The 21,957-nt window shown below is 50.1% G+C and overlaps 2 protein-coding genes across 4 annotated transcripts in view; one reads left to right on the top strand and one right to left on the bottom strand.

Annotated features, from left to right (window-relative positions):
* Positions 1-54: 54 nt before the first annotated feature.
* CHAF1A (chromatin assembly factor 1 subunit A) lies at positions 55-14,878 on the bottom strand. Of its 2 annotated transcripts, none has more exons than XM_086627700.1 (14): positions 14,827-14,878; positions 13,775-14,595; positions 11,142-11,198; positions 8,804-9,045; positions 8,076-8,136; positions 7,416-7,484; positions 6,772-6,995; positions 6,102-6,270; positions 5,816-5,896; positions 5,641-5,730; positions 5,143-5,404; positions 4,018-4,505; positions 1,633-1,726; positions 55-161 (listed from the first exon to the last, which is right to left on the bottom strand). In XM_086627700.1, the coding sequence occupies exons 1-14, from the start codon at positions 14,873-14,875 to the stop codon at positions 64-66; spliced, it is 2,805 nt and encodes a 934-aa protein (XP_086483826.1). In that variant the 5' UTR covers positions 14,876-14,878; the 3' UTR covers positions 55-63. The 2 variants fall into 2 exon arrangements, with proteins under 2 accessions (XP_086483826.1, XP_086483825.1); XM_086627699.1 differs by having other exon boundaries at positions 14,045-14,595; positions 14,827-14,875.
* Positions 14,879-17,065: 2,187 nt separating this feature from the next.
* SH3GL1 (SH3 domain containing GRB2 like 1, endophilin A2) overlaps positions 17,066-21,957 on the top strand; it is a 30,776-nt gene continuing 25,884 nt past the window's right edge. For both annotated transcript variants that reach the window (XM_086627655.1, XM_086627656.1), the window contains exon 1: positions 17,066-17,151. In XM_086627655.1, the coding sequence (XP_086483781.1) occupies positions 17,107-17,151 (45 nt within the window). In that variant the 5' untranslated portion in view covers positions 17,066-17,106. The remainder of the gene's footprint in view (positions 17,152-21,957) is intronic.

The raw sequence follows: 21,957 nt of genomic DNA, 5'->3' as shown, positions 1-21,957 counted from the left end.
CAAGGTTTAAAATTTTCTAACTCATTCTACATACATACAGAGAAGTTAGTAGGCATTTAAGTCTCAAACTGTATTAGATGGGCTGACCATGCTGGCGTCCTGGTGAGTGGCTCCTGTGCCACTGGATTCCAAAGCTGTTCCAGTAACTGCCAATGTAGAATCTGCAAAATAGAAAATGTGTTGGTTTGGGGGTTTTTTGTTTGTTTGTTTTTAAATATCCTCATTAATCTAGCAGAATTTGACTGCTCTGTGCTTTATCTGTCTTAGCTTGTCTGCCCATATCTGTTGCAAGTCTCCTTTTCAATACTATTTGAAAACTGGTTTTAATATGGGGTTAACATCAATCCCAAATAAAATTACTTCAACCGTAAAAAGGATCTTCATAATCTTTTCAGTGCATTAGACTCAGGCAGACTTAAAACAAATAACAGCTGCATGTGTGTCAACAAAGCCCGAGGAAGGCAAGCTACTGAATAGCATCCCCGTCCTCAGAAGAAGAGGTGACAAACCTGAAGCGTGGCTTTCATCTCGCTGCAGTCTTGTAATAAGCAAAAGCAGCTTAAGATTAAATGCAAAGCTTCTTGCCAAACAGCTGTTAAGGAAGGGGAGAGGAGGAACTGTAGCACCAGCTGAGATAGAAAGGAGAACCCAGATATGTCTAGAATGGGTCACTCTACAGAATTTAAGGCTTTGGGAATACACACGAGCTCTTATCTATCAATTAGAGGAGCTGCCCAACACAAAAAAACCACTTTCCTTAATTCAGGTTGTGCCAGTAGCATTGTGAAAGTTCTATTGTGAAAAGGCTCGGCGGTTTTGAAAGTGGTTTAGAGGAGCTGAATGCACATCGTGTGGCTGGTGTTAAAGCCACTGATCTGTATGAGCAAGTATGTATAGTTAAAACCTCGCTGAGATGAAAGGAGTCGCTCCACATCCTCATCCCACTGTTTCTGAATCCGTAGCCTGAAAGGATACACTACAGCAGCAGAGCTTTCAAAGCTCTTCTCCAAGATAACTGGGACACAAACATAAGCAACTGCTTAGACAGTGGAGCAAAGCTGCACGGTGTTGATCAGAGCCCTCACCTGTCAAACATCTGAGGGCTTGGTTGTTATCTCATGTTATTTCCTCCAGAACAGACAATTCAGCCTGCACCTAAGACTTCAAGGCGGCAGCAGAGGGGAAGTTACACTCCAAACCTCGCCAGGCCTGGAAGGGCTCTGAACAGAAGTAGGCACACCTCAGACTGGCCCCGCTCAGCAACGTTTACTGATAGTTCATGGATCTTCTGATACTGACCCCAATGTTCACTTTTCTTACAAGAAAACACAAACGGTAATGCTGGCAGCGAAATGCTAGTCACAAGGACTCCGCGTTACTTCGTCGGTCGGAGGGAGAAGGAAAGAAAGGGCACGAGCAGGTTAGAGAAGACTGTAAATAGCAAAGAAGCATCGAGAATAAAACATAAAAAAAGCAGGGAAGTACCTAGAGTAAAACACCCAGAGAGAAGAGCACAAGGCTTGGTGAAAAGAGTGGCAGAAAAACTGCAACATGTTTAGTCACACGCTGCTCCCACTCTCCTTTGTGGGAGCAGGTGTCTGCCAAGAGACCACAATCAATTTATTTTCCCACCTTTGCTTGGCTGTATATCAACAATCATGCAGTCATCATCTTCCTCATCTTCCTCAGTGTCTGCCTGAAATCCATCCATCTCTGCAGCTTCAGCCTTAAAGAAAAAAAGGTACCAGCTGTGTAACAGCAAACTGACAGCACCAACGTGTGAGACCAAGCAGAGCCCGTGCTGGGAAGGACTACAGCGGGCACTCCTCACGATGAGGGCTCACAGCACCGTCTGGTCAGTTGGGCATATTTGTAGGGAAGAAAAGTAAGCCACTCCTGGCTCCAACAGACACTGACTTTGGATAAAAGGCCTCCTCTGCTGTGGCACATACAGCAGGAAGCACGCCAAGCTTCTGCTCCAAGATGTTTCACCATCACACAATGCGATGAACAGCCTACGCACCGAAAAGTCAGTTCAAAACTTAACTGAAAACCGACTCGGTTTTGTAGTTTTTTTGGAAGAGAAAAATCTTTTCCCACTCTGGTGGATGATTTTGGATGCTTTCTTCCTTCTGAAGCTGGAAATTACTTTGCCTATCAAGTTTGAAGTGTGTTCTCCCCCCAACTCCTACCTTTGCCAATTAGCTTCTGTTCAGGGAGGGGTGACAGCTCTTCCCTTGGTGACCCTATTTTCTGCCATGGCAGCAGCACTAACTACTCACTCTGAACCAAGAAAATGAATACGAGGAGTGATGTAAACTGAAGTTGCCCACCATTGAACAGCTGTGAGTGGTTTTGGGTTGCTTTTTCCCCCCCCTCAACTGGAACTGTGGAATGAAAACCTCACACGTAGAACCTGGTCCTCACCTGCTACAAGCCGTTCCAAGAGAAGAAATTTTAAAATGTTTACATTTTCCAGTAAAGTCACAGCTCTCAGATTAAGTATTCCCTTCCTACACGTGTGCAGGTACTGCCCACTTCAACGCCGAGTTCTTCTCTGCAGTTTATGTAAGAGCACCTTTACTTACACGAGTCTTGGCGTGAGCTTCATGGCAGAGTAACACGTGCCAGGGGCAGAGAACCTGGCAGCCGTGACCTACCAACCGTTCCTGGGCTCTCCCCAAGCTCCAGCCTCGCTCGACAGGAAGGACAGGATCTCCATACCTGAGCAGCACTGATTTAGACATCAGGCATGAAAGGCTTCCAGGACTCTGACCCCTTTGCTCTGAGCTGCACAGCACCTCACCTCACCTCACAAGGGCAGCTTGCAGATGCTTTCAAGAGCTTTGAAGAATTCAGGCTGGTGATGTCATTCTACCCAAAGCCTTTGTTTTGCTATTTCTGCTCAAGTAGTTGGTTATAAGCAGAATTTCCAGTGGGTGCCAAGTGGAGATTTTTTATCTCCGCTTTTATTTAGTGTTTAAGAAAAAAACCCAAGCAGATGGAGTTTGGAGGCTGAACAGCTTCTCACAAGTCTGATCCCTATCAATACTTGAATGCAGAGCTTTTTCAGTAGAAAAGCGAAAAAAAAACCAAGAATAAAGTGGGAAGAAAAAGCACAAAAAGCCCTGCCTGTGGCTTCTTTCCTCACCCCCTTGTACACAGAGGACGAGGAATAAATGCCCTGACAGTGCAGACCCTGTCCTACCTGTAAGTTTGGAGGCAAAGAGCTGACAGCAGCAAGCTTCAGGACCTGAAGCCTTCCTGTCTTAAATGCACAGCAGAGCTTCACCCAGCTAAAGCACCCATCACATACTTTTCAGTCACCCTTTTGGATGATTAAGGTCTTAATACTATCTGTGGTTACCCTGAAAAGCAGAAGCAAATAACAGGAAGACCACAACAAAGCTTAGAGCTAGAGTAGCAACTACTCCAAAACGATCTCATTTTTGTTCCTATGAATCATTACATTTTTAAACCAGCTCTTGAAATTCAGCTTTATGTGTGACAGCATAAGCCAGAGACTTTACAGACCATTAAGGGTTGAGTTGCAGCACGTGGGAACCACGTTTAATCAGTACACATGCAACTGGTGTAAGCCACCAGCTCAGGCTATACATCTGGCAGCCACACAGGCACATAAAAACCTGCATACAAATTATGTACAGCTGTAAAACCAAGGCCAAGCAGACACTCAGAAACTATTCACAGCTTGGATGCAATCAGCTGCCAAATAGCAGAAAATGGGAGAACAGCAGGAGAGCAACACTTCAAATGGAACAGGCAGCCCAAGCTGGAGACGCACAAAAGAAACTCGTCTCTTTGGAGCCACATAATTTCACTCCTTTCCGCATAAAAAGGGTCTTTTTGTGTTCAGGACAGCATATGTAGCTTAATATTTTGACTCTGCTCATCCAGGCTGATCTGGGAGGCACGCCAGGACACTCGCCTACAGAAGATGCACAGTTACATTCCTGCTGCTCTTTATCCGGGAAGAACGCCGTGACAGGCACTCACCTGTTCAGCATCCCGAGGCCTTTTCATGAATTTGGTGATGGACATGCTTCCAGTGGGCTTCCTCTTGACCGACACGGGGGTGGCCTGCAGGACCGCCACACCTGGCACGCTGCCACCCTCCTCCTTCCCTGAAGAAGGGACTTGGGTGACATAGTTCCATTGACAAGGGACGGGGAGATGCTCTTGGTCAAAACTCTTCAGCACCTCAGAGTGGACGTACCAGCACATCCTATACTCAGGTCTCTTCTCGTAGACAGAGTTCTCGGAAATGATTCGCTTTAGCCTGGCTTTGGAAGGGACACCGCTGTCCTCGCCAACAGGCGTCTGCGGTCGGGAGGTGTGGGGGCTCGCAGGGCTCGTGTCGCTACAGTCGGCAGCTGCGGTCACATCGCTGAACAGTCCTTGCCGGCAGCACTCCTGGAATTCCTGGATGATCACTTTGCTCCCGTTCACGTTGCCGTGCAGCAGTGGCAGAAGCTGGCCAAGGACTGCAGAGAAAAAAAGGATGGACAAAAGTCATGGGGAAGAACTGTTCAAAGGTTGAGAACAGCCAGGCTGACATAACCTATCAGTACACATGCTCCAGAGAGACAACAAGAGATTAATTTTAGATATGAGATTGTAACAGGAGCAAAATTTGATGTAGAAAGTCACCCCCAATAACAATGACCCCCTGAAGTGAAAGCTTCAAGCCCTACTCTAGCTTTTCGGGGCATTATTCCTAACCTGGCGTTGATCACGCCCAGGAGATATTCAGCACTGAAACCTGTCACACAAACTAAGGGACAATAAATGTTCTAACAGACAATTAATGTTCTCCCCCTAATACACAGGTCAACGGGCTTGAGCACTTCCAGTAAGCAGTCCTAAATCCCAGTCTACTGAAGTCCTCTCGGCTTTATTCCTAGATTATCTAGAGCAAGAGTTTTTGGAGAGCGTTAACTAAGGCCATACTGGATGCGATGCCGGAAAACCCCTTTCCAAGAACTCTCCTAGAGAATCCTTGAGTTTCAGACTCATCATAAACAGGTCATTCTGAATTTGACACTCAACACAAAAATCTATTGTCTCCAAAGCAGAGTACAACAGTGCATAAGTACAACTACTTAGCCCTTCAGGTCTTACTTTGCTGATCTTTTGCTCTTTTTTTACTACATTTCTGTATCTGCTGTTCTTCCTCCGCGACAGATGAATCCAGGATACATGCTGTGAACTGCTGGAGAACCTTTAGGTCCGCGTTTACGCTGCTGTCATTTTCTGCGCTTTCCCAGACGCAGCCAATTTTCACAGGCTGTAGAACATGGAACCTCTTCCCCTTGGCCATCAGTTCGTCCCACTCCTTTGCTTTCAGCTTTTGACGAACCTTCTGATTCTCTGGATCGCACTCCTAAAGCCACAGGTGAGAAAGAACTCGATACATCCATTCCAGCGAAAACAAAAGCTTTTCAGACCTAGCTTTTTACCGTGTTCCCTGAGCTACAGAAGCCTGCTCCTGAACCGTGCAGATCTGAGACGAGTTAGTTACATCACTGCCAAGACTACACGCTTTCTTCCTCCGCCAGTATTTACTACACGATTCATTAGAAACAGAGATGGAAATCCAGTGACACTCAGTTCACTTACTTCCGTCACTCCTTCATCTTCAGATAGGTACCCATGGGGTACAAAAAACCCATCGTCATCATCTTCATCCTCTCCCTCTTCTTCATCATCCTGAAAATAAACTCTGGTTATTAGAAATGACACTGACAAGTGCAATTGGGTCAGAAAGCTGTTTTTCAGCACGCAGAATCCGTACCCCTTCGCTATGGGAGAGACTTTCTCCAGGTTCCTCCTCTTCCCATTCTTCATCACTATCTACTTCATAGTCCAGTAGTCTCTACAAGAAATGCCGACATGCCATTTCTGTAAGTAATTTGAGAGCACGACGCCAGACCCCCCCTTCAGGGTTTCAAAACTCATTAGCAAGAGGGAACACGCAAGTGGATCAGAAGTCCCAGAGAAAAAGTGAACTTGGCCAACCGCACATTTATTTCAGGAGCATAAAGACAGACAAGAATCCAGCTACACTGTGAGGTGCTTACACTGTCCTTTGACCAAGGATTCCTGGGACGGATCATAGTGGTTTTCTTGTTCCACGTGCCCCAGTATGCAGGACGGTGATTCTCACAAAACTGCAGAAGTTTCATTCTACCAAATTTCCCCCGTTCAGGAACAGCATCTGTTTTGCAGTTATCCACTACCACCACATCACTGTTAAAAGACGACACCATTCAGTACTGACAGAACACTCCCCTGCTGCTCAGGAAAACATCTTCTAGAAAGCATCTGCTCAGTCATAATACCAGCCCAGAGGCTGAGCTCATTAGAACAGGGTGTCCCAATTCACCTGCAAGAACATGGGTTCCAGACAAGCCACCTCCCTCCTTAACTACAACCCTACACACAACAGCAGCTGTTTTAGATACAGTACGTTTACTTTGTAAAACTATCACAGATGAACACTACTAAAGGCCAGCAAGTGTCCACAAGATTTCCTGCAGGCAAGGATTCGGGAAGCATTGCATGGAATGAAGGAAATCTACATCATAACGTACTGCTCCCCATGGAAACAATTCTCATACAAAATGAGTATTCAAAGAGAAGCCCCATCCTTCCATCATCTCCAATATTAGCACAAGACTACCTCAAAACCATTCTGCAGTTTGTTATATTTAAAAAAAAAGTGAAGAAAACCCCAAAACACAGACTAACCTGTTTACTACGTCGGTGCTGTTATTGACAAAAGTAGGTCCAGTTTTACGTGGTTTACGACACTTTAGATCCCTCAAGAAAGAAACGTCACTATTCTGTGCACGCAGGAGCTTATCCAGCTGTTCTAAGAAGTCTGGATCCAGGGCAATACGACAGAGGGGAGCTAAGACCATGTTCTCCTTAATTTCAAAAGGAGCAAACTTTCCACAAGAGCCAGCAAGAATCTGAAATATTAAGTGAGGATTTTTAGGGTCTAAACACCTGAGAAACTGCAGCACCAACACATTTGAGATATACAACAAATCTCAGTACCAGGTGCTGATGTCTGAATAAAGATTTAGGTTAAGCCCTTCCTATCTGAGACTCCAACAGATCTTCTCAAAGGAATTTAGGTCTTTACAACCAATAGAGCAGAAGACAGAGCTGAGACTAATTCAACTCCAAACTTCTTTTGTAGCCTTTGCTCTGATCACAGACTTTTTTTTTTTTTAAAAAAAAACACTGTAGACTTTTGAAATTAAGAAGTTAGAAATACTCTTTGTCCACCTAAGCAGCTTTAAAGGACAGACTGGAAGGAAATCAGTGTCTTTGTTAGAAGGCAACTGATGAAAGACCAACAAAACACAGGAATAGCGATATCTCACCTTCGGGGCTTGTGGAGTCTTTGGTTTCTGGAAGAACCTCGTAATTTCTGCTTTCTGTGCATTGATACGCTGAAATCAGAATCAAAATGCAAATTATAAACACAGAGGTAGGACAAGGCCTTATAATTCAAGGTGAGCGCATGCATGACCCAACTTCAAATCCAGCGAGGTATAAAGTTCAGCTATCTAAAAGCTCCTGTAACAAAACAAAAACAACAAAAAATTGTCCTCCTCCTCAACAAAAAATTCTTCTCTATCACCCTGATGTGGATTCCAGTGTCACTGCTAAGACAATGGATCAAGTTCACTCATGGGCATTGGAAAAAAAAAAAAAAAAATCAATGCAGAAAAGACTAACAGGGGAAAGCAAAGACACCAACGCACGTCAAAGTAACAGATAAGAAACCTGCAGGACACAACTGGTGGAGAAGCATCACCAGATCAGACTGGACAGGCTACATCCCAAATGGATGTGCTCACTCCCAAGTGGCATGACCGTGAGAGGGGCACCAAGGCAGGATACACTGCCTGGAGAATCACGGCAGCTGCGGGAGCCCCGTGGTGAACGGCTCGGCAGCTGTCGGCGGGGTGCCAGGGAGCCCATTAACATCATTTCACCGTAGCAGAAGAATTTAGCAACAAGCTAGAGAAAACATTTACCTTTTCCTCCTCTCTTAACCGTTTCTCCTCTTCTTTCTTTCTCTTCTCCTCAAGTTTCGCCCTTTAACATAAAGTTCATTTTAAATGTCACAAATCATGAAGTGTTTCTTTGCACTGAGGAAGAGGTGAGAAGCCCCAGACCTCGACTAAGACCCTATCATGCCAGGCAAGAAGATAATCTGTTAATTCAGTCAAAGACCACACTTGGTTGAGCCTACAGAAGACTCTCTTCATTCCTTCCAAAGCCAATATTGACCTGTTTGAGTCACAAAGTAGTCAGACTGCTTCATAGAATCATAGAACCATGGAATGGTTTGGGTTGGAAGGGACCTCAAAGATCATCTAGTTCCAACCCCCCTGCCAAGTTTCCCTCAACACCAGGAAAGGGTATTTACGCTACTATCAAGTTACAAGCAGACAGGGCACTGGTAGCAGCAACGTGCAAATGCACAAGCACGACCGGTCAGGAAGGGAAAACTCAGCGGAGTGCGACGGCTCTTTTCAGCCATTTCACGAACAGAATCCCAGTTCAGCCCACAAGCAAAGTGTGCTGCTGAGGACAGGATCTAGTGTCCACGGTCTTTGAAGCATTTAAAATGCATCCCATGACAGAGGCATGTGCTGGTTGACCAGTACAGCCTCTTGAAGGGACAGTTAAGGTGGGCAGGGACAGGTGCTGACATCACCACACGTTATTCCCCAGGATCTGCAGAAACCAAGCCACTTACTCTAAAGCTTCCTGCCTCTCCTTGCGCTTCTCCTCCTTCACTCTCAGCTTCTCAGCTTTTTCCTTTTCTTCTTTTTCTTTCCTTTCTCTCCTTTCTTTCTCTTTCAGCTCTTTCTCCTCTTCTTTCTTCTTCTTCGCCTCCTCTTTAGCTCGCTCTTTCGCAGCTTTCGCCTCTTCCTTCAGCCTTCCCTTCTCCTCCCTTTCTGCTTGCAACTTCTGCAGCTTGTCCGCGCGCTCCTGATCCTGGTTCAGAAACAAACCTTTACCAAGTTGTCCTCCTGTGCGCAGCAAAAGCTGCTGCCATGAAAACTGCACGAAAATAAGGACTTATTTCCTTCAGCTGAGACACTAAAGCCTTGCACCCGCCCAGCGCTGGACCTGCAGCATCATTTCTAGCTCTCACAAGGTTATTAACCACAGCTACCTGCTCCAGCTGAGCTACCTTGTGCTGGCTCTCTGGAGGCATTAATTGTTCTTTTCTCCTAACAAATGGAGGCGTTTCTATTTCCTAAATATCAAGGAAAGCTTTGTATTCTGCTGGTTTTATATTTGAGTCATCTTCATTACCAACGTAGCATTATGGAAAATGATACAGGTTTTTTTTTTTACATTATCTTTAAATATTATTTATCTATTTTAAGCTTTCAGATCCTTTCCAAAATACTTCCTTTGGAAATACATACCTCATGAACTAAGCTTTCATGCTTTTATATCAACATAGGGCTACCTACCATGGTATAACGTTGAAAAGTGAAATTAGATCTGATTTTGCATTATAAACCCGTAGGGATTTTTCTGACGATGTTTTTCACTATCTCAGGCAGTAATGCCAGTCTCCAAACTCTGGATTGTGCAGCTGCTTTGTCAGACCTGGAGCTCACAAAAATATTGTCACTTGTGCTAGTCCATTTTAGATAATCAGACAACACCAGGCGTCCTAAGCTTATTTAAAAGGTGGTATGAGAACACGGCAGGGAAGATTACACTGAAAGTGCTGCCCTTCACAGTATTTCCTCCCAAGGAGACTGAAATTCTCATTATGGGCCTACTGACACAAAGCAGAATGCACTAAAACATGACAAATTAAAGAAAAATAGCTTCCCTATGTTGCAGGCATTCGTGACTTCACCAGGAAACTAGGGTATGTCTGTGCTCAGACATACAAGTATCCTCCCTGTGTAACTTCAGTTTTGTTTTATTTACTTCACATCTCTTCTTGGCAACATCCAGACTTACTGAACAGCATCACGACATACAAATAACCACAGAAGGCAACCAACACACAAAGTGGTGCCAACAGTTAAAAAAAACCCAAACAATATCATGAGAACTGAGTCATGGTGATCAGTGAAAACCTACTGGGTAGTCTGGAAAATGGTGTGAAGTTAACAGCAAGATTGGCAGGTCTACTTAACTTCCAGTGTAATAAAAACTTCCATTCTCATCGCTCAATCGCTCTCAACATTACTGCTATTTTTAATATACGTATAGAATGGAAGAAAACAACAGACTGGATTTCTATATGGGGCACAGGAGCAGGCTCAACCCCATATAGCTTACATAAAACACACAACAGCCCCCTACCAACTTTATAAACTAGTTACTAAAAATCACAATTAAAATAACAGCCAGTTTTCCAGCAGGCAAAGCCCAATCGTACAGCACTGACGGCTCAAGGACTCCATGTGATCCATCAGCCTCCTTTATATTTAGCGTTTTATGACCGAAAGCAGAACGGACAGCAAAATTATTGCACTGCTGTTTTGTTACAGAACAGAGTTTGCTAACGAGCAGCATCCAAGCAAACAGACACCGGAGCTCGAGCATTTCCAGCAGCAACATCCAACGGGTTCTTCAGCAAGCCATGAACACAGCGCCCCATTTTCCTCACCTACTAATGAGGAACAGATCCTACGTTTCGTGGCTTAAAAGAGGGAAGGGTGGGAACATCAAAGCAGGAGCCAGCCCTAAATAGAAAGCTCTTGGGAGATTTCACCTGTATCCGTCCACTTAAGCTGCACCTACCCCCTCTCTCAGGAAGAGTTTGAAAAAAAAATTCTCGAAGGCATTTTGACAACATCTACAGTTCCTTCATCTCTGAGCAAAGCGCACCGAAACGCGGTGCAGGCCACCCACACCTCATCACATATGCATTAGGAAGCTCTGGAATGAGCCAAGTACTTTAACTGCATGCATTAGGATTGTTCCATATTCATCAACGAGGAAAACCAGGAAAAGGGATGTTCTGAGTGGACCAAGATGAAGTGCAAAGGGCTTTGCTTACTATTCAATGCAAAAGCACAGCGGGTTAGCTTTCTATGTCAGTGAAAATGCCTTACTCTTTGCAATCTCAGCTTCTCCTTCTCTGCCGAGCTTTTGTGGAATTTCTGAGGTACCTGGAATTACAAAATGCAAGTTTTAGAGATCCACATTATTCCCTTTCCACGAGGCACTAGAACTCTTCCTAAAAGAAGAGCAAGCTTTGTCTGAATTACATTACCATCGTTCTCACAGATTAGTACATCCAGTGACTGCAGCATTCCTTCGGGACAGGACACAGGGATACAGCTCGAGCATATCTAATGCCACCGATTCACACTGAGGCCTGAATACATCCGAGTGCTTCAGTTTACATTAAGTCCTCACGTTCCCAAGTTTTGCATAAACAAATCCCTCCAGTCTACTCAGTTCCGAAGTACCATTTGCAAGGGAATATCACGTGCAGAAAGCCAAACAGAAGCCAGAGCTGCTCCAAAGCACGAGAGCACAAGAGGACATTTAATTATAGCAAAGTCACTTCCTTTGAGTTCAACTTGCTTTGTTGCTTTTTTTTTTTTTTTGCATCCTACCACTTACTCCTGCTATGATATTTAGCTACAACTTCCTGAACACTAGGACTATTATCCACATTTTAATGCTGTTTCTTCTTGTAATCACAGCCCTCTTGCTCTTCCACTACTACTAGCACATCAACTCCAAGGTTCCAGCAGATCACATTTCTCAGAAAGCTGTTATTTATAGGGGGGAAAAAGGTATTTTATGTTTAAAAGCATTTTTCATAGACCAGTCAAAGGCTTAATTTGTCAATATTTCATCATACTGGGGATGGTTTCTTGTATCCTCCTCTTCCTTCTCCTGCCATTCGCAGCATAAGGCACCATGTTTAAACTCTGTGACTAACACAGACCAACTGCTTTATTTTCTGTACTCAGACATTGAAGTTTACACAGTGCAAAGCTGTATCAGGAGATTCTGTATTTACCTGACAGAAAATAAGTGTTCTTTCAACTGGGAGCTTTAGTTTATCAGAGCTGTTTTCACCTGGGAAAATAAACATGCCAGGACAGACGACCGTACAGGTCGAGGTGCAGATTTCCCATTTTGGCAGGCAGCATGTGAGCTATTCCAGCCTTACTTCACACCACAGTACACCAATAATTTGTTCACGTTATCATATTACACCAGGAGTCAAGTAGTTTTTTCGTTTGTTCTGCTACACTGGAAATACTTCATGCCTGCTTGAGTTTATGTATTTATTTTAAGAGATGAAAGATTGGGAGTTTTAACAGTATAAAAATTGATCATTTTCCTTGATAAGCATGCAGTAGAAGAAATGGAAGACCTGTCACATCGTGAGCTTCGAGCCCCAGCTAACTCATCCACACCTCCTCCAGGCCAGTGAGGTTTTTCCTCACCTGTGGGACAGTCTCTCCTTAAACCCTGGAGGGATAATTGGTGAAAATCAATCTTAAAAGGCTCAAGATGGCACGAGGAGGAAGGCTACCAGCCACTTTTGTCCCTTCACCCTCATTTAACTGAGCCACAGACTTAATCCTCTGCCTCTGGCAGCACAACATTGAGCCACCCCTCAAATACCCTCCTCATTTTCCCCTCTAATAATATAGTTGAGCAAAAAAAAAAACCCCAACACACTGGTCAGATAGTCCAGCCTAACCGTAGGTGAGGCTTAATGACAGCACCCAAGCACATGTACCACGACTGCTCTGCTTCACAGGTTTCACCACGGGCAACTGTGCTCCCCTAAGAGAAACCCCCACTTCACACCTTTGCTCACCTCTTCCCCAAAACGGTGGGGCTGTGAATGGGCATTTGAGCCACATGAATGTTTAAGCCACCTCTGCAGATCCTGTTGTCCTTAGAAGCTTCCCCTTCAACACAGCACCAAAAAAAAAAAATCACGTTTGGAGTCTCTTGCTGGAGCAGAGCTACTAAACTGGATTTAGGATTGCAGTAAACCATCTCACTCAGAGCTAATTTGAAGGTGTTACTTCACTGCCCAACAGCATCACGCATCCCCAGGAGCGCTGCACGTGTGGTGACTTCTCCCCGAACAGCTCCCTGCCCTCAACAGCGTGCCCGTAACAAGATGGCTGAGAGCACAAGCTCTGCACACTCAGCTCAGAGGAGCCTCTGTCTCTCTGACTCGTCCTCTGTCCTCACATATGGATCTGCAGTTCCACTGATGCACCTCAGAGCTGGAAAAGTATCTGCGCTGACTGGTGCTGGGGTAACGTCCTCTCACAGGAATTGCAGCAACTTCATTAAGGGCAGATTAGAGGCTGTAAAACATCACCTAATGGACACAACTGCTTTTGGATGCTGCCCTTATCCCAATTACCGACATGCTAACTCCCAGGGCACGCACTTCGCCAACAGTTCACAAGAAAAATACAAAATGAACCTGTAACAGAGTTAAAGTTACATTCATGCGATGCCAACATGCCGGCAGCTCAAAACCAGGCAAGATTTAAATCCTTTAGCTATAGGATTTAAAGGAATATTCAGAAGGGCAATAATTTGGTTATGATATTAATAAATCAACAGCACTTTCCATGCAATTCTCACGATCTCTGTGAATATCCTACTTGCTCTTCTCATTGCAAGTGTAGGAAACCATACAACCTATCCACAATGCAACAGTTTTTAAAAAGACCCAAGAAAAGAGACCAACCTTCCTAACAGGCGTTGAGGCAGCTAAAGGACTAGTATTCCTCTTTGTTTCTGCAACAGGCTGCACCTCAGGCGAGCTCCCAGAGGGAGAGCTTAGTGAGGAATTGGTAAGTCCAGAGTCCCCTTCATGAGATGATTCCATAGTCTCATTTTCCGACATGATGCTTCCATCCGGAGAAGCGACTTGAGATTTCGTAGTCATAATATCCTCCAGGAGCACTACAGGCATCTTTCCCTCAAAGATGACACCCTTCAGTTCACTCTGGTTTACCTTCGTGTTCTCCACGTTGTTGCACTCTGCTAACCCGGAACGCGACTGGATTCCATCCACCAAATCTTCATCTTTGTTTGCCACAGCTTCACACGGCGTGTCAGTCTCTATCGAGCCATCCGCTTGGCTACTCTGAGTGGAATTCAGGCAACTCAATTGGTTTATCTCTTTTCCTAGTGTGCCATTAGCTATAGCTACGGATGAAGATGCTTTTGAATCAAAATTAATGTGGTCTACGTCATTGCTGAGTCTATGGCTAGAGCCCTTTGTCAGGTCAATAACAATTACAGTTTCATTTGTGTTATCTTTTGTCTTTTTCTGTATAAAATGGTCTAACGGACCCTTTCCGTTAACAAGTTTTGGAGCAAAATTCACATCTGAATCCAACTGGCAGTCGTTCTCCACATTGTCCAGGAACGTACGCGATGCATCTACGGAGGAATCCTTACTTGGATCAAAACCACTTTGTGAGCTCTTTACTTTTTTGACTTCTAAACCTGCATCGTATTTTTCCTTTGGTACAGGATTCAAGCGTTTGAATGGCAACCGAGCTGAAACAACATTTTATTATTTTAGTCACATCGTACAAGTCACTGGAGCGGGGGGAAGGGGGAGAATCAAACATCAAGACACTTTATTAACTCTTAAACACAAGAATTAAACAGATTAGCCAGTTAGGGCCAGTTTATTACTGCAAAGCCAAGAGATGTCACAAAATCGGGTCTGACACCTTGGAGCACTAAAGCCACACGGAGTGACAGCCATTCCCCCTGCAGCCTTACCTTGCACGAGCCTCCGCGGAGGAACCGCCGCTTTGTCTCTGCACTCCATGGCTGGGAGGGAAAAACACCGTTTAAATCAACACCTGTGACACATTCCCGGCGAGCTACTCGCTTCCCTGCGACAGCCGAGCCGCAGCAGCGCTCGACAGCTCTGCCCACGGCGGGGCGCGGGCCGCACAAAGCGGCCGGGGCGAGCCCCGCCAGCACCCCTCGGGCTGCGGGGATCTCCGCACCCGCCGGGCTTCAGGCTGCCGGACACCAGCCCCCCGCCGGGGCCGGATGGGGGGGTGGGATGGCTGGGCAGGAAGGGGGCGGCCGGTGAGGCGGCGGGCCGGGCCCGGGCCCGGTTCCGGGGCGCGACGGCGGCTGCTGCGCCGCCTTTGTTACCCCGGGCAGGCCCCGCGCACCCCGCGGCCCAACCGCCGCCGGAAACACACCGCACCCCAGCCACACCGCGGCCCCGACTCGGCCCTACCTGCCACGGCGGCCGCCGCGGCTCCCGCCGCTCCTCCGGCCGGTGGCGGCCAACCCGTCCCGGTCCGCCCGGCCCGGTCCCGCCCCAGCGGCGCCCGCTCGTATTTGGCGGGAGCCGGGGCGACCCCGCACCGCGCCGCGCTGATAGGCGGAGCGCGGCCCACGTGACCTGCCCTTCCGCCCGCTCCGCCCCCTTCCCGCCCGCGTCTCGCGAGGTGGGTGGGAGGGAGGCTCGACGCCCGGCCTCGCCGCTGCCTCCCGATTGGCTGCTGCGACGGCCGTCGCTGACTGGTGGCGGCGGCTGTCACTCTAGCCCACTGGAGGTGTTAATTGGATAGCGGGGTGAGGGAGAGCGGGGTGCCGGTGGGGCCTTACGCCTTGGCGCGAGGCCTGCCCGCTCGCCGGGCAGGAGCCGAGATAGCAGCGGCGCCGTCCCGAGGCCGCCTCCAGGGAGCTCGGAGCCGCCTTTCTCCACCGGGCAGCGGGGCGGGACCGCCCACCGCGCTGCGCCGCGGAGCGGCCCGAGCCAGGGCGCGAAATGGCGGCGGCGCCGCCGACCAATGAGCGACAGCCACTGCGGTGCGCAGGCGCACAGGCGGCAGGCGGCTGCCGCGAGGGATTGTGGGTGTTGTGGTTCGGCGGCGACGCCGCGGGACCGTTTCCTCACCGGTGCGGTGGCGGGTCGCCCCGCGTCCGCCTCACGCCCTTCCCCGGCCCGGCCTGGCTGTCCCCATGTCCCACACAGTGTCATGGAATCACGGAATGCTTCGGGTGGGAAGGGACCTTCAAGACCATCCTGTTCCAAGCCCCCTGCCATGGGCAGGGACACCCTCCACTACACCAAGTTGCCCAAAGCCTCATCCAACCTGACCTTGAACACTGCCAGGGATGGAGCAGCCACAGCTTCTCTGGGAAACCTGTTCCAGTGCCTCACCACCCTCAGAGGGAAGAATTTCTTCCTTAGATCCCATCGAAATCTCCCCTCTCTCAGTTTAAAGCCATTGCCCCGTGTCTTGTCACTACACACCCTTGTCTAAAGCTCCTCTCCAGCTTTCTTGTAGCCCCTTTAGGTGCTGGAAGGTGCTGGAAGGTCTCCCCGGAGCCTTCTCTTCTCCAGGCTGAACAGCCCCAACTCTCTCAGCCTGTCTCCAGAGCAGAGGTGCTCCAGCCCTCGGAGCATCTCCGTGGCCTCCTCTGGACCCGCTCCAACAGCTCCGTGTCCTTCTGATGTTGGGGACCCCAGAATCCCCTCTCTCGCCCTGCTGCCCACGCTGCTCTGGATGCAGCCCAGGACACGGGTGGCTTTCTGGGCTGCCAGTGCCACGTTTCCCGTGGAACGTTCCGCAGCTGCGGAGCTGCCGCCGGCGTTTCCCACCGCCCCTCACCCCTCCGAGCACCTCCCGGGAGTCAACCAGGGATGGCGCCGCCACACGCCGAGCGCCGCCACCGCGGAGCCAGAGCCGGCGCCAAGATGCGGCTGTCGCAGAAAGCCACGAGGCGGCAGGCCCGCTGTCGCGACAGAGCCGCCTCTCCGCGCAGCTCAGTCGCAAAGGGAGGCGGCGGCGCCCCGCCGGCAGGGGGCGCGCTGGCACCACGCGGCCGGCACGGCGGCGCTCCGGCCGCGCGCTGCTCGGTGGTGCCGGTGGCGGCGCTCCGCCGGGCCGGCAGGGCGCGCGCGCGGGGCGGCTGCTTCCTGGCGGCGGCGGCCGCGGCGGCGGGAAGCGGTGGCGGCGGCGGCCGGGCTTGTGCGTGCCGAGGCGTCCCGCCGCCCTCAGGCGTCCCGAGGCGGCCGGCAGAGGCGGCAGCATGTCGGTGGCGGGGCTGAAGAAGCAGTTCTACAAGGCGAGCCAGGTGAGGCACCGGCGACCCGCCACCCCTCCCGCCGTCGCGTTCCGGGGGGGTCCGATCTCCCCTACCGGCGCCCCCTGCTCCGCCTCGGGGACCTCTCTCCCGCTGCCGTCTGCCGGGGCCGGCTCGGTGATGCCCTCGTTCCTGCCGTTGCCCCTTCGTTCCTGCCGTTGCCCCCGCGTTCCTGCCGTTATCCCCTCTCGGTGTCCCGGTCCGGTGCCCGTTTGTGCCCGTTGGGCATCACCCCCCCCATACCCCTGCCCGGTGGCCCCTCGTACCCTCCGGTATCTCGGTCTCGCACCTTCCTGGCAGCGCCCGGTTCTCCATGCGCCCCCGACGCCCCCCACCTTCCCCTGCCGGTGGCTCCTGGCCATCCCGGAGCTCTGTGTCCGTGCCGCCGTGGCAGGGCCGGGCCAGCGCTGTGCGGGCTGCTAGCCGAGCAGAGTCCCGCAGCATCCCCAGTGCGGCCCCTTCGGATGCTCCCCAAATCCTGGAGGGAGCTCGGGGGGTCCCGGGGCCGGTCCCGTAACCCCCCGGGGCTGTTGCGGGGCACCGGCGGAGAACCGCGTTTGCTGTGAGCCAGAGGGTCCTGGGGTGATGGGGTCCCGGGTAATGGTGGCACCTCAACACCCAACGTGTCCTTGGACTTTGCAAGCAGAGCGAAATTTTGAGAAGAAAAGCCCTGGAACGTGGTGGCCGTGCGGGATTCGAGGTCGTAGGTGGGAGTCACCGGCCCCGCTAACCTCGGGTGGCAGCTGCAGCCCAACCTCGGGAAGCTCCGGCTTCCTGGAGAGCAGCTGACGGCAGGATTTTGGGGTTGGGGAGGGGGCCTGGAGCCCCGGCCGGCACGGGAAACGGCTGCGGGATGTCGGAAAAAACTTGTCAGATGTTGTGATTTTTAGCCAAGCGAAAATTAATGCCGTTGTCGATTGCTCCAGTGGTAAAACGGTGGGTTTACGTCGTCCTAAAGCGAAGATCCTCCAGTGTGGCTGCTCCAGCTCGGGGGGCTGTGGCTCTATCCCCAGACGGATATTCCCCATGGAATATTCTATTCCCCAGGGGAATCTGTTTCTAATGAGGTTCATGAACACCTCGTCCTTCGGCCGTTCTGAGTGGAGTTATCCTTCTCCCTACTTGCGACCACCACTGAAATTAACAGTCGGGATTTTTTTTTAGAGTATTTTTAGAACGATTCTGGAATCCCAAACGCTCCTCTGCTTCCCTCAGTCGCTGCTTTTCTGACCCCATTTTAATTTTAAGATGAATTTTGCGGGGGTCTACCAACAGCCCCTGTTTTCCAGGCACAAAGTTTCAACCCCTTGAAGCTCAGCCCGAGCGTGTTTGCTACGTGTGTTTCCTCCTTTCTTGGCCGTGTTGACAAAAAAGCATTTTGCTTCAACGGCGAAGCAAAAGAACAGATTCCTTAAGTCATTCCCCACCCCCTTCCTCGCAAACCCTGGCGTCGTGGGTGTTTTTACGACTTCCATGGGGGAAGGTTGTGCCGAAAACTCAGAGTAGGAGGATTTTGCTGGCGTGGATGTTGCTGTGATGGTGTTACAGGGCAGTTAGAGGTGAAAGCCCGTGATGAATCAGGAATAGTGTCTAAAACCACCATTTTAAAAACACCTGATGACGCCTTTCTTGGGGGAATTTATTGCAAAACGAAATCATATGTGGTCTTTGGTGGTTTTTCTTTTTTGTTCCAGGTGTCTCTTTTCTTAAAAGGAACCATTTTGGCTGCTTCTGGAAAATTTAAACCCGGTGCAGCTGCCCAGGGAGAAGTAACTTGCCCGACATGCAGACTTGGTGGCCCGTTCACCTCTCCTGCGTGCACGCTCGGGCTGCGTTCGGTGCTGTGTTAAAATGGGAGGTGGGGTGTACGTGCGATTGCGTCGTGCGTGTTGGCAGCTGCAGCGTGAACTCTTTCTCGGCTCTCGTTGCGGTGGGGTTGTGGGAGCTCATTTAATCCAAAGAGGCCAGGTTTGGTGTGAAGTTTTCCGCCAGTATGGGTGAAGTGGGTGGCTTTGCAGGGACAAGAGGGATGCGATCCTCTTTTGGAGGTGCTGCCACCCCCTTTTCAGTGCCCCGGTGATGGGGACAGAGGTATCTGTGTTTTAGAGATGCTTGAACTGGGAGTGACTGGTTCCAGTGTGGCCATTTTTCCGTCTTCTCCTCCTCTCCCTTCCCTTTCCACCCTTCTTCCCTTTCCCTCCACCGGTCCCACTCCTCAGCCACCCCTTGGCTGAAGGCGAGGAGGATTAGTTATTTTTTGGCTCCCTTAAAGCTGTCGGACGCTGCCAAAACCAAACATGTGGAAGATCTTTCCTAAAGTGTTATGCTTCGTTCCACGGCTGTTGTTAATTGAAGAAAAACGAAGCCACGACCAAGGTCTGCAAGGACCTCGGCACCGCTGGAGCGGCAGGTTTGGGATCCTCCCTGCCTCCCCGCACGACGAGGGGGCCCATGCAGCCTCCTCGGTAGCCCGATGGCGCAGGGCTTGGCTCGTGGGCTTCTGCCGTCTGATTCCTGCGGGCCCACGTCTTCCCTGGGCGAGGCAGCCGGGCACCCACGCGCAGGAGAAAGCTGAGATAGTATCCTGTAGAAAAAAAAAAAAAAAACAACAAACCCAAACCAGTCGTGCTGGCAAGTGCTGCAGATGGTGAGCAGTTCTGTGTGTGCGTCCAGAACAGGTTTTGCTAGTTCGCAGCAAAATGTTCTTTTAAAAAAAAAAAAAAAAAAATCCGGCAGAAAACATCCTTGCAAAAGGAAGGAGGAGAAACAAGAGCAGCAGCAGCTTTGAGCTCCAGCATCATGAGCTGGGAGCAGGGTGGGAAGTCCCGGCACAGCCCCTGCTTGCGGGTGTGAGACCGGCTGATCCCGGCCGCCGTCCAGCCTCGATCCATCAGCATCCACTCAGGAATTTGCAGGAACTTTGTGGTGTAGACATGGCTTCGTTTGCACCGTTTGCTTTTTGTACAGACCGATCTAAGTCCTAAAAGCCTGGAAAACTTTCCGTTACCCTCTGGATACGGCAGGCTGTGCACGCGGAGCTGCTGCCTGTGCCGTTCCTGGGAATCTGGTGGTTATTGAGCGTAAGTGGGATTGTGGCTACTGGTGCGTGGAGCAGCAGCCCTGCCTGGCACCGGCGAGTTTATCAGCCCCGGTTAGGAGGGACAAGCCCTTGGGTGGAGGCAGTGCTGTTGTGATACGGTGGTGGCAAACGTGTCCCCTCCCTGTGTGACAGCGGGACTGTCCCACCTATGGGTGCCGGGGGTGTCCGCCTGTGCCAGGCAGGGCAGACAACGTGCCCTGTGCAGCCATGGCTCGGCGGTGACCACGGCATGGCAAGAATGAGTTGCCAAATACTGTCATTTCAGGTAGAACAGAGCCCCATCCCTGGATGTGTTCAAGGTCAGGTTGGACTCATCCAGCTCATCCTTTGAGCAACCTGGTCTAGTGGAAGGTGTCCCTGCCCCTGGCGGGGAGGTGGAACTAGATGATCTTGAAGGTCCCTTCCAACCCAAACCATTCCATGATTCCATGACACAGACATGTTTTTTCTACGCCGGCGGTTGGGCTCGGGGAGCAGACTCGCCCCAAGCGAGGGACGACAGCATCACTTTTTTTTTTAAGCTGGGCTGATACTCAGCCCTGGGCGCTGCCGTCGTTCCCGAACAGGATTAACGTGCTCCCAAAGCCTGTGTGCTCCAAGCCCAAACCCTGCCAGGCCCGCCTGGGTTTAGGAACTGGGATAGCAAGCGATGGCGCGTGCCTTGCTGCGCCCAAGGAGTCCTGGCCCAGCACACGGACCAACAACCTCCTCCTCCTCCACAAGCGGAGTGAAAAAGCCGATTTCCTAGAGGGGACGAGGCGAGTGCTAATTAAAACTCGCAAGCCCTTGGCGTGCACGCTTTTTCCCGAGCTTGATGACTGCTCTCAAGGCTTCTGAAGATATTTGTGAACGTGAACAGCTACCAGTTGCGTTTGCCTGGCCCGAGAGCCGGGGACGTGCTCTGGAGCCTCTGACAGCCATTTCAGCCCAGAAGGACCACGCGATTCCCGAGCTCCGGATGTCGGCAATGTGCGTTTTCCGGCCAGTTGTTAATGACCCTAAGAGCTTCCTTCCCCGCAGCTCGGCACCCAGGTGCCACAGTGCGGTGGTGTCCGCTCGGAAGGCCGAGGCAGAGGAATCCACTCCTGGATGTGCTGCCCAGGGACGGTTTGGTGATGGGGGACAGCACACAGCTGGCGGGCAGGGATGGCATTTCTCCTTTTTTATTTTTTTTGGCCTTCGTGGTCATTTACTCTTTCCTGTGCTGGATTGGGATTTCCTTTATTTCTCTTTGGGTGAGGTTCTTTCTGCAGTGGCTTTGCACCGTGCTTTCAGATGTATTTTTTTTCCCTCTCCCAGATGATGCATTTTAACAGCTATTTTTTGCTTTTTTTTGAGGTTAAGTCAGTCCTTCTAGCGTCTGGCTCTCTGGGGCTTTCTCCTGTAGGCACGAGATGCCTTTCCGCTCGCTGCCTTTGCTCTGTGTGCAGCTGGGTGGTGGGTTTCTTGGGACATCACAGATGCACTGTGCAGCACAGGATCTCCCGCTGGAAAAGAAATGGGAAGTGCAGCGTGCAGGATAATCTTCCACATGGAAAACCAAACCTACGAGGCCTCTTTCTTTGGCCAGACCTTATCTGTCAGTGCCCTCTCTTGCTGCAGATGGTTTTGATTGTGCCTGCCCTCCAGCTCTAGCTCACTCCTGCTTTGTGGAGGCTGACACACCCCAAGTTCATCAGAGAGACCATAGGATGGTT

This window comes from Tauraco erythrolophus, chromosome 28 (genome assembly GCF_009769465.1).
Source record: "Tauraco erythrolophus isolate bTauEry1 chromosome 28, bTauEry1.pri, whole genome shotgun sequence".
In the NCBI taxonomy this organism is placed as follows: Eukaryota; Metazoa; Chordata; class Aves; order Musophagiformes; family Musophagidae; genus Tauraco; species Tauraco erythrolophus.
Note: the sequence above shows the minus strand (reverse complement) of the source record. Positions and strands in the feature narration are given on the sequence as shown.

Bases quoted from the DNA above. Each gene is read 5' to 3' on its own strand.
- CHAF1A (XM_086627700.1), bottom strand. From the start codon at position 14,875: ATGGAGTGCAGAGACAAAGCGGCGGTTCCTCCGCGGAGGCTCGTGCAA. The intron at 5,897-6,101 runs GTAAGCACCTCA...CATTTCTTGTAG, and splicing joins ATCCTTGGTCAAAGGACAGT to AGACTACTGGACTATGAAGT. The intron at 1,727-4,017 runs GTGAGTGCCTGT...TTTTTCTTTAAG, and splicing joins GGCCTCGGGATGCTGAACAG to GCTGAAGCTGCAGAGATGGA.